Raw genomic sequence first — 12,622 nt, 5'->3', positions numbered from 1 at the left:
TATAATTTCATTTCACAGACTTTGGTCAAATTCCTGTCAGCAAATCTATTTATTGTTGAATCACTATAAAAGATGCTCTTTTTTTATGCTTCACTGTGTCCATGTAAGAACCTGAACAGTTTGGTGTCACTCTCAGCCAGGACGCTAAAAGCTGTAATTAACAAAACATTCCTATCATTTACATAAATACCCCTCTGATGCAAATATCTATTTATAAATGCAGTACTATGCACACATTTTCTGTGCTGAAGGTCTAGTAAACAGATTCCCCAAGTTTTTTGTTTTGTTGGTTTTTTTTGTGATTTTGTTGTTTGTTGGGGTTTTCTTAACTGTAATTTAGACAAATAAATGAGGTATAAGACCAACTGGATCCACATTTCTTAAAAAAAAAAGAAAAAGAAAAAGAAAAAAAAAGAATAAAGGCTGGACAAATAATATCTATTTGACAGGGAAAATACATTATAACTGGGAAATTAATTAACCCAATATATGTACTGAATGAACAGAAATTCCCTTTTTAAAAAGAAACCAAAAACCTTACACAGAGGTCAGATTTGGAACTGTTCTCACTATTATTCATCAACAGCTTTTAAACAACAAGTTGTACCAAATTTTGACAGTTTACCTCAAAAATAATTGTACCTGTCCCTCATTTTAAATGTCCGTATATCTTAAGAATCTGACACTACTGCTTGGTTGAGCTTCGTCTTCCTCTCACAGACTCAGTTTTCTTTATCATTCTAAAGTTTCATTTCAAAGCTTGCTTTTTTTTGAGGTGTGCTGAAGGACACAGGTCCCAGCAGCTACAACAATCAATGCAGCCCAGCCTTCTAACACATATTAAGAGGGAACCGGTTCCAGTCACCCAGTTTCGTGAACCGTTGATCTTAGGACATTCTCCAAGGAGTAAAGTAAAAGAGGACTCCCAGATTAAAGAACTATCGAAGCTTTGTGCCTCCCCTCATCTCTTACCTGCAACATGGGTCATTTCCAGCAACTGGTAAAAACTGTCTTAGGATGCAGAAGATGCAAATCTACTAGTCCTTTAAAGAATCTGCATGCCCTACTTATGATGAAAATAGACGAGAAGAATGACCACTCGATAGTCATTCTGATGTTTTCAGAAAGACTCATCTTCAGAAACAACTGAAAAGCCAGTGTTCTGCTTAAGTTCTGTCATCTTATGCTCAGAAATTTCCAGTTGCCCAATTCCAATTCATATATGCTGTGGTACCCTTTGATTGACAAGCAAGACCTGACCTCAAAAAAGCAGTAACTAGGGGCCATGATGAGCCGACAATCTTCTCTGCATGTGGTGTTGTATGTAAACATCTAGTGTCCAGGAATATGAGCTAAATTAAGAGTAAACAAAAAACCATGAGACTGCCTTTCAAAAACATCCTGTTGATCTCTCTTGTTTACAACAGAAAAATCAAAAATGTCATGATCTCTGCACACATACATGCAAAGCCAGAAATTACCAGGCAGTGTAAACTCTTATTTCTCAGACTGAGGGACTGGAAAGAACCAGCTTCTCCCATTCACTCTCTACTTATTAATGTCACAATAAAACCTCACAAGAGATAATACAAAACAAACCAAATAACATGTGGCAGCTGATATTCTGCAATTATAATTCAGAAGTTGAATTTTATTTCTGTAAGCTTCTTAACTAAAAAAGGCAAGGGTTTCCATAGTTTCATTTTAAAGTAAAATAAATTAAACCGTTAACTTAAGATGTCATGAAGCTACAGCTCTGATTCCTTTACACATTATACTTCAAAACTAGTTTCCATTTCTACTATATAAGTGAAATACTATCTTATGCTGTTCCACTTTAAAGGCCTCTAAAGAGTTTCTGCACATATCCAACTATATATTAATCTATATGGCCATTTAAATGTAATGCTATAATTATGCATTTCCATGTTCACCAAAATTTGTACAACGCTTTATGACACTCTGGATTTAGATGAAAAAGCGTATGTAAAGTTGTTTGTTTATTTTAAATGTCAACATCCCTTCACCTGATTCCTTGGGAGAGCCAAGAAATGAAATTGAAGGAGGGGGGAAAATGATCATGAATTAATTTCAAAAGTGTACTTTGAAGATAGGATTTATTTTTTATTATTATTATGATTATATTTTTCATTTTCTAATGGTTAAGGTTGGAAGGGACTTTTAAGATCACCAGGTTCCAACCTCCCTGCTATGAGCAGGGACACCTCACACTAGACCAGGTTGCACAAACCCTCATCCAACCTGGCCTTCTTCACCCCCATGGTGAAGAATTTCTTCCTGATGTTTAGCCTAAATCCACCCTCTTTCAGTTTAAAGCCATTATTCCTTGTCCTATCACTGCCCTCCCTGGTGAAAAGCCCCTCCCCAGCTTTCCTGTAGGCCCCCTTCAGGTACTGGAAGGCAGCTATAAGGTCTCCCTGGAGCCTTCTCTTCTCTAGGCTGAACAGCCCCAGCTCTCTCAGCCTGTCTTCATAGCAGAGATGCTCTAATCATCTTTGGTGCAATTCTCTGGACTCTCTCCAGTAAGTCTGCATCTTTCCTGTGCTGAGGACTCCAGAGCTGTACTCAGGTGTGGTCTCATCAGAGCAGAGGAGCAGAATAATCTCCTTGGCCCTGCTGGCCATACTTCTTTTGATGCAGCCCAGGATGCAGTTGCTCTCTGGGCTCCAGCACACACTGGCGGCTCATGTCAAGCTTCTCATCTACCACCACCTCCAGGTCCTTTTCCTCAGGACTGCTCTCTATCCGTTCTCTCCCCAAGCCTGTATTTGTGCCTGGGGTTGCTCCAACCCGGGTGCAGAACTTTGCACTTGACCTTGTTGAACTTTATGAGGTTGGCATGGGCCCACCTCTCCAACCTGTCAAGGTCCCTTCTGGATGGCGTCCCTTCCCTCATGGGTGTCAACTACTCCACACAGCTTGGTATTGTGAGCAAACTTGCTGAGGGTGCACTCTATCCCACTGTCCATGTCTCCAACAAAGATTTTAAACAGCACTGGTCCCTGTACCAACCCCTAAGAAACACCACTCGTCTTTTGTCTCCACTTGGACAGTGAACCATTGACTACAACTCTCTGGGTGTGGCCATTCAGCCAATTACTTATCCACTGAGTGGTCCATCTGTCAAATTCATGTCTTGTCAGTTTGGAGGCTGGGATGTCGTGTGGGACAGTCTCAAATGCTCTGCACAAATATATGCTATATACATCTAACAAATAGAATGTTAATATTAAATATATTTGGGGAGCTAAGAGAAACAGGAAACAATGAGGTACAAGAAACTTCATAAGGATCTTATATTTAGATCTTGAAATAAAGAATATTTTATAAACCATCAGTAGTATCCTGTTAAGTGTCAGGTAGATGCTTTCAAGTGGCCACACCTCTAAAATGGTGCAACTGCCTGGCTGCATGTTTAGAAATTTGCATGTGCAGTCCTGAAACAAAGAAAGGAGACTGGGGGATGAGGTAACTGTTGTGTCTTCTCAAACTAAACTTTTGTTTCCCCTCCTTCTCTATTACACTGACAAGCATGAAAGAGAGTGCTGATTTAAGGTCAGAAGCATGAAAGCAATGTCCCAGATGCTGAACAATAAGAACAGGAACTCCACAAGGATCCCAGCAAAGCATCCATTTCCTCATTCAGCCTGCAAATTCATTTCAGACCTAGGCCAGAACCCCTCCAGAGGTCTGCAGGGAAAGGCCCAAACAGGTACCAGAATGCTTGTAGCAGCTTGTCCCTTCTATCTGAGTTTACAGCAGCACTGTCACTTTGGGCTCCTTGCGGTCTCACTGGCCTTTCTCACACTCAACAGCTTCCCACCGTTCTCCATCTTATGGTTTTAGCTTCTGTCCAGATTCATCTGACTTCATGTGCATGGCAGGCAATGCTCTTAATTTGGACACTTGAATACAGGAGCTGAAGAGCTCACTTACAGAGACAATAAAGCTGGGTGGTAGCACACAATGATCATCCCCTTTGTGTAAGGCTGTGAAACAAAACCGGGCTGATACCTCTTTCAGCCACAAATTTAGACAAAACTGAAATAAGCCCAGAAGGTGACTATGTGTTCCTGGTTTGAAATTCTGTATTTCCTGGAGCTGAATTTCCTCACTAACTAAAGCTCACCATCTCCTCCCCAGCCATACTACTCTTTTGCACAGATTAGTTCCACTATGGGTCTGAATTTTATTCTGAGACTACTTTGTCTGGTTGTCCTCTATTTTCTTGTGTGATTCATTGCACGATGACTTACGTTCATTTACAAATACAACATCTACAGTGAAAAAGACTGACATAATCGCTGTTTAAACCATGCAGGCTCATGTCAGAACACTGTAGGGAAACACAGCCTGTAAAGTGGATTGTACTTTAAACTTCTTTTTTCCTAGCTACACGTTCAGCCAAAGTCCAAGCCTGCTTTGCACCAATACATAACTTTTGATGATATAGAAACAAAACAGACAAATACATAAATATATAGAAACTCTATAGAAGTGTATACTGTAAATACATGGTTGTGGGTTACAACTAAGTAGATGAAAGAAAGTTAAAAACCCAGATCTAACTACTTCAAATGAAAATATGTGTGTTTCTGAACTTAAAAATAAAAAAATCATAGAATCATTAAGGTTGAAAGGGACCTTAAAGATCATCAAGTTCCAACCCCCCTGCCATGAGCAAGGAATCCTACCACTAAAACAGGTTGCACAAAACCTCGTCCAACCCAGCCTTAAAAACCTCCAGGGATGGGGCATCAACAACCTCCCTGGGCAACACATTCCAGTTCCTCACCACCCTTATAGTGAATAATTTCTTCCCAATATCTAACCTAAATCTCCCCTCTCTCAGTTTAAAACCATTACCCCTTGTCCTATCACTATTTTCTCTGATGAAAAGCCCCTTCCCAACCACCAGACCTCAGCATCCAACTTTTTCATTTTTAAGAACTTGTTCAATCTTTTATCAACCTACACTTTCAGGCCCTGAGTTTTTCACCCTCAAACCCAAGGATAGCTGCAAGAACATAAAAAAAATTAAAAGACAGAGATGAACATTTAAACATGGGAATTTGCAAAGCACACATGGATGTAGATGAATGGCAAAGGAAAAGTCAGCCATTCATTACAACTTCAATTATCCTATACAACTTTCTGTTTTCAGCATAGCTTCTGTTGTCTCTCAGAGAGAGGTGCTGTGCACTGCATTTACTGAAGTGAAAAGACAAACTACCTGTGCGTGTTCCACCACTCCTTCATCACCACTAAGAGACTCACTCATCCAGACCCTCCTTGGCACTCCCAGTTCATGATGCAGCACCACGTTCCCTCACCTATGGAACAGACATTGCTCACCCAGACATTGCTCACCCATCACACAGATAGGATAGCACAGCACTGGAAGAAAAACACACATTCTTCCTACACTGCTACTGAAGACAAAAATCGAGTGATAACAGACTTGCTCAGCCTCAGAGCAGAAGTGGAAAAGAAAATCTCAGCTGCTCTCAGATCTCTCTAGTGTCTTGCACTAATAATCAGTCTCTTTTGGGGGCCAGAAAACAACATTTGATAGATGGGCTTTCACAAATGGATGACTCAGAGCAAAAAGAAGCAAAATAACTAAGGAGACTGAGAAAATCATACCTTCACTTTGGCTTTTTTTGTTGTTGGGTTTTTCCCTGCTTCTTAACACCTCTGGTCACGACTGACTTTTGAATGCAAACAGTTGAATCCTGCCTGTGTACACAGTACTCAGTAAACAGAATAGCACAGCATCAAGTGATGCACATTGGTTGTTATCTCCCTGTGCAGTAGGCAAGGATTTTTCACTTTATGTCTCTCATTCCCAAACTGCTGCTGAGAAAAAGAAATACTGTGTTTGTTTTCTACATTTTGAAAGTCAGGATTTTGAGTTCTTTCATTGAGATTTTATTTTTTATTGCACTGAAGTATCACTCACTGCTCTGCTAAAGAAAATCAGACTCTTCTTCATGTTACCCAGTGAAAACACAAGAGGCAATGCGCCCATAAAGAAACACAAGTTATTGTATCAAAACATAAGAAACAACTTTCTTATTGTAAGGGTGATTGAACATTGAAAGAGGTTACCCAGAGAGGTGGTGCAGCCCCCATCCTTGGAGATGTACATACTCAAAACTCAACTGGACACAGAACTGAGTAACCTGCTCTAGTTGACCCTGCTTTGACCAGAAAGGTTAGACTAGATCATCTCCAGAGATACCTTCCAACCCCAGCTGTGATTCTGTGAAACTCATGAACTTTACAAACTATCCAGCACAAAAATAGCACATACAATGTTTATTTTGTATTGCACAATTCCTCTAAACTATTTTTTCATCACGTGACAAGCTGCTAGCAATGAATTACTATCACAAAGTAAAAAAACTGATGCTACTTGGTTTTTGAATTTCCATTAATCTCTCTCCTGTAACAACATTTTCCACATTAAAACACTCTATTTCATCATCTTTGGATAACTGACTCTAATTCTCCCTTCCTCTCAGCCTATGTGAAATTCACATCTGAAATGACAAAAAATCATGGCTGTCTCACTAAGAAAGGAAAAGCTCTGCTCAAGTAAACCTGGGTGAAGAAATATTCATCACTATTAAATCCTTCAGAACTTCTGTTTAAAACATTGTATTTTTATTTTGAAAGCAGAAAGTCTATAATGACAGAGATGCCAGGCTCTTTGCATTTAACCTTTATGTCTCCTTAGTTGATTCTGCTGTATTACAGCACTTCAGCAACTTTGTTCATCTGGTACATGCTACCTCCCCTCTGCAGGACTACAAACCAGAGACAAAGGCTCCCAAGAAGCAGCAGCAACACTTCAGTCTCCTGTTCCCAGAGTGATGCCCAGTCTCTTTGTCCACAGCCTTCCCCTACTCAATTTAATTGACCTACATGCTGCAATTCAGACTCCCTGGCTATAAAATGACACTAACACATACAGTTCTAATACAGGGCTCTTTAATCCACTGAATTATAGTCAAAATCTACTGAAATACCATGTTTTTGGTGACAGTGATAAAGCAAACTTCATGAAGCTGCATTTAAAAAGACTCAGAGCTAAATGAAACTAATTTTCACTTTAAATCTGATTTTGGCACTGACACACCATTATTGTTGAAGCTTTTCATATAATGCATGCATGCTAGACATACCACATTAGAGATATTTTTTTTTTCCTGTTTACAAAGAGGATTAGAAAGCATTGCATCTTTCACATAAATTAAAAAAAACCTACAAACCAACAATCTGAAAGCTTGTACTTATCACTCTTAACCCACAGAAACAGCAAAGATACCTGCAGGAAGAGACATGGGAAACAATGCTTTACAGATAAGGGATTTGACACTAGATGAGACTTAGATTGCTCCAATATGGCTTCAAATTCTTCCTTTGCAGTTTATAGAGCCTAAAAAAGATTAGGTTTCCAAGTAGGAAGAAAGGACACATTAAAAATAATTATTCCTACAAGGCATGGCTACTTTTAACCTCAAAATACTTATATGGGCACACCCATTTAAAAAGAAACAATTAAAAAAACTTGCCTGTTGACTAAATGGAAAAAGCAAAAAGAGAAGAAAAAAAATATTTTAAAAATTATATGCCAAGTACACTTGGCTGTGTGTTTGCTGTTGTTGATCCACCCCACCAAGCAGGTTGCATGCCATTTGCTTTGCTTCAGTTGGGTGAATCCTGGAGTGAGTGAGGCACAGGAGCCCACACACAATCTTTTTTTTTTTTTTTTTTCCCTTGCTTTCTCTTGAGCTCTTCTCCTTCCTGCACATTTTCACTTCCTCCTGCTGTACCAATGCTGTTATCTCTGATACAACAATATATGAATCAAATTCAATGAAGTCACAGTGGGAAATTTTTCATAAACCAGTTAGCCATGGTACATCCCTGCATTGAGCAAGACAGGTTAACTAGATAAGCCTTGTGCCTTTCAGAGAAGCAAGATCAAAGCAGATAACTAATTTGTAATGATACAAAACTCCTCACCACAAACGGAGATGCAAATTTTAAAAACTACACTGAAAATATATGGGATAATTATTTCACAGTTCTTACAAGATGCAACATAATCTGGTTGTGGCATTTATATTCTTCCAATACAGTAATTCAAACATCTAAGGAAAAATAAAATGTGATTTTTATTAAAGCAGCTCACACTTATTTAGGACAGCCAACAGGCTTAGGTACTGAATTATTAAGAATGTTATTCAAATTAACAGTTATTCAGAAAACAACAGTATTAAAAAAACATTTTACTATAGTGGAAAAGTGCACACATGATATGCTTCAGCTGCATACAATCTGTTCAGCTGTAGAGTTCAACACAATTCAAACAAAATTACAGCTTGCAAATCAGGTATTACTGCAGGCCTGTGAAACTTCATTTTTACTAAGAGACTTCTTGTTTCATTAGAATGTCTCAAGGAAGAGAGGATTAAATCAAGCTGTGAGTCACCAGGTAATACAATACGTCTCTCACACAAAAAAGTGTCTGAATATGGTTTTGATACTCAGTCTAAAAAAAATCCTCAGAAGCGAATTTACCTACTAAAGCTGCTGATAATCATGAACCAACTTTGTGAATACCTGCACAGATGAGAAGACCTACTCATGTGCTTGAGACCACTCACAGGAAGGATACAGGACAAGGTCAGGAATTACCTAGCTGAGTACCATTACCAACATTACAATAACATAACTAATAAATAATTATAATTCTTCCAATAAATACATACTTTGGAAGAAAGAACATCCTGTTTCAAGTTGCTCTTAGAGGTGAACAACACAGAAGCCAAAAATTATTGAGTTTCCAATTCTAAGGAAACACAGACTGTACTGTGATATCCTGACAATATATGTGATGTTTCTTTACAATGAAGTGATATGAAAAATGGAGCAGAGAATAAGTCCAGTTTAGTGCAAGGGTTTCATACCAAAGTATCCCACTTATTGTAGTAGAAATGCATCTTAAGTTCAACACATTCACATCTTTGCAGGACCTAATCAGGCCCCTCCAAACAAAACTCTGTCCCTCTCTAGTCATTCTCTCCCTAAGGACACCAGAGAAACTGGTATCTGCTTCATCTACCCTTGTAACTACAAGTAAGACTACAGTTTCTTCAACAGGATCCTTCAAATATCTCACATTTTTCCTCTTCCCCAATGCCCTTTTCCCTTTCTGTTTGCCCAGAACTACTGGCATATGTCCTGGCTCCTCACAGCCTTCAGTGCATGGCAGCACTCCCACCCCTTCATTTCATCTCAGCCTGGCCATCTGCCCATTTCCCTGCCATTCCAAATTCTTCTTAACCAAAATGAAACAAACACCAATAAGGAGTCTTCTCTCACTTGCCCCTAAGAAACAAATCCCTTATGCCAGATACACACAGTCTCCCTCTGCTAATTCCCCCCAAAATTGGACAGGGTTTCTACCTGTCAACTCTTTCTCTTTAAAGGTGATGAGTTGAAAGTAATGTCACTTCTTAAGAGTCAGTAGGTGGATGAAGCTTTTGGCAACTCTCCCAGAAACCCTTTTCTTGTTTCTGCAAGATACTGCTAGGGCAGTAGCTAATCTACAACTGTGCTGCAAATCTCAGCCCAAGAACATATGTTCTTGTGCTGTCAAGAGAGAGAACTGCAGTGAAAACATTACGTAGTGCCAACCACCCACAAAAGATATATGGGTGTTCAAGCCCAATGCACTGAGCAGAAAATTAAGATTGTTCTCATTGCTTTGCTTGAAATGTCTGTCATCTATAACCAACAAAACAGACTGGAACAAAGCACAGCCATTTCTTTTTGTTATCTGAGTAGCTGAAGAAAACAACCTAGCGTAAGGAAAGTAGTGAGGACTTGCTGCAGTTCAAATAAACAAAATGTATTTGTAAAAATTCAGTGTTAATACTTTGCTAAGTGATTGATGACAGAGACTTCAGAAATGGACCTTGTAGAATAATACCAGAAATGAAACTGTTTCTAATACCGGGAAAGGAAAAAAGAATGTTTCATGTCCATTCCTAGGAAAAACAGGATTCACCACAGTATCTTGACTTACATGAAGAAATCAACATGTTGGAAACAGAAGAAAACAGTCTAGTGCAAAAGAACTTGGGATTAATACATAACATATTTTGCACAATCAATTATTATTCAATTCTAGATGTTTCTTGCATCTTCGCTATTTAAAACTGTGCATTCAATGATCGGCTCTATTCAAGCATTGTGCAAAAAAGGTAAAAGAAATTATCAGCATCTATTGTACTACCTAACTACATTAGTTCTTTCCAATCTTCTTGATTTAATGTTCTCTTGTGCCTTGCTTCCCATCACTAGATGAGATCACATGCATTCCTTTCCAGTTTGGTCACCATGAAATATTTTCACAAAAATCAAAAGTACATGCTGAAAAACTAACGATGCAAGAAAACTAGCGTGAAAGATGAGCTGTTGTTCAATTCACTCCAATCTCTGATAAGTTCAGACACTTCAAGAAATACGATTATGTTATGTACGGCCCTCCATATCTATGCTTGTGGAGGAATGAAGTGTAGTCTCATTATGATTTCAGAAAAAATAACTGAAAATGTTAACACTTCAAATGGATTGTATTATAATTTTTCTTCTCCAAATTAGAAGAGTATAAAATATATTTTTCAAAACAACATGCACTTCTGTGCCATACCAGTACAAGTGACAGAAAATATATCATTACCTACCTGAAATCCTGATTGAGCAGAGACCAAACAATACCAAGTTCAACTGACACCTTTGTAACAAGGTGGACCTCAATGCCAATGAGAACTGTGCTTTTACAGGTGTTTTTGAAATAACCAAAAACCCCCTGAAGACAGTTCAGTTCATTAGCAGCACGTAAACACTTCTTTACTCAGGGTGTGGGAGTCCTGGCTGCAGAGTCTTTGCATTTATACTACACAGAATTAATAATAACAAAGAAAAAAAAAAACAAAAAAACAAAAACAAAACAACTATAAAAGCTGTGTATTTTCCCATGGGATTTTGTGATCTGCAGTTAGAATGGTAACTGAAAGTGCTACTTTCTCGAAAAAATTACTCATTTCTATTGGAAAATACACATTTTCCTTTTGTCTCCAAGTTACTATTATAATTATGGGCAATGTTGGGGCTGAACAAAAGGGAGTATTTCTTCCTTCTTTTTTTTTTCTTCAATAATGCATGAAGAATAGAACTTCCTGCTGACTTTTCTAGTTAATAATGCTATTCATGTAGAGATACTGGAATCATATTGAAAAACTGAAGGAAAAAATACTTCACATTTCAGTTTTAGTTTTAAGAATGTTATCAAGGAGAGACAGCATTTGAAATTTGTGTTTTCTATTACTCGAGTGGTGCCTCAGAAGGTAAAAATTAGCAATGCTGTGTCAGAAAGACTGACCAGACCAGCTGTGGGCACACAGACTATTCATTGACTTTAGGACTTCTATGGAGATCAGTAAAAACCATTACAGACATGGCCTTTTTGCATTCAAACAAAACAGACGACAGCACTTAGGCCCTACTTTGCAGAACAGTGAGTGATCACAGCTTTAACTACAGTTAATGGCAAAACCCAGGTTTTTAGAGCCAGTGCTGTGGGCATCACCAACCATATCTGAAGGGCAGGACACACGTGTCACACTCCTCTACTGATGATAGGGTTTGCTGGACTAGGTCAGAAAACACAACTTTGAACTAGGAGCAGGTAAGAGAAGGACAAAAAAAAATTCAAGATTCATGCACATTTGTTAGTTAGTGAATAAAGAGGAGAAAAGAAATATACCTTTCTTTCATGAGCACTGGGTACGCCAGGGGTGTTCTGCTTGAGAAAGCCTGCTGTTGTGGACCACCTTGTAGGGTTTTTCCGTGAAGGCTCTTCTGAAGAAAAATTTGTGTCACTTACAGAGGTTGAGAGGCCAATCAGTGCAGGGTCACTACTACGTCGGACATGAAGAGGCATATCTGAAGAATAAAACAGACAGTAAATAAACACTGACTAGATTTATAATGTTTTTCACATAGGAAAAATATTTTTTCAAGCTCTAGATGGGTGGTTTTCACCAAATGTGGTTTCACAGAGTAAGGAGATATTGACCTCGGCACAGTTCATCAAGGACAAGGTCTGTTTCTTCAAAACCACAGCCTTGCTGCTTGGCCACACGAGAAGAAAATGAGGGCAAAAGCAAACTCTTTGAACCTAGCACAGCTCGTGGCTTTATATGTACAAATAGCAATACTACTATCCGTCAGTTGTTGTGTAAAATAAAAAACAGCATGGGCTTGAACAATTAAGAGACATGAGGACTTATAGGTATTTTAAAGAGCTAGTAGTCAAAGGCCTAAGTTGAATAGGCTGCTGATAAGGGGTGGAATAAGATGATGTGACCCCTACCCCATTGCCACAGCTGCAGCATGGGCACTGCCAGTACAACATGCTTGCAAGAAGCTGCATACCAACCTCTCTGCAGTGAAAGGTGACCTCCCAACCTTCTAAAATATACCCTCAATTTCTTTCTCAAAACTTATGGAAGTGACTGTT

General features: G+C 38.7%; 1 protein-coding gene across 16 annotated transcripts in view; it reads right to left on the bottom strand.

Moving 5' to 3' along the window:
• PARD3 (par-3 family cell polarity regulator) overlaps window positions 1–12,622 on the bottom strand; it is a 450,732-nt gene that overhangs the window by 264,515 nt on the left and 173,595 nt on the right. For all 16 annotated transcript variants that reach the window (XM_051609203.1, XM_051609204.1, XM_051609205.1 and 13 more), the window contains exon 4: window positions 11,867–12,045. In XM_051609203.1, coding sequence (XP_051465163.1) covers window positions 11,867–12,045 — 179 coding nt within the window. The remainder of the gene's footprint in view (window positions 1–11,866; window positions 12,046–12,622) is intronic.

This window comes from Apus apus, chromosome 2 (assembly GCF_020740795.1).
Source record: "Apus apus isolate bApuApu2 chromosome 2, bApuApu2.pri.cur, whole genome shotgun sequence".
Lineage (NCBI taxonomy): Eukaryota > Metazoa > Chordata > Aves > Apodiformes > Apodidae > Apus > Apus apus.
Note: the sequence above shows the minus strand (reverse complement) of the source record. Positions and strands in the feature narration are given on the sequence as shown.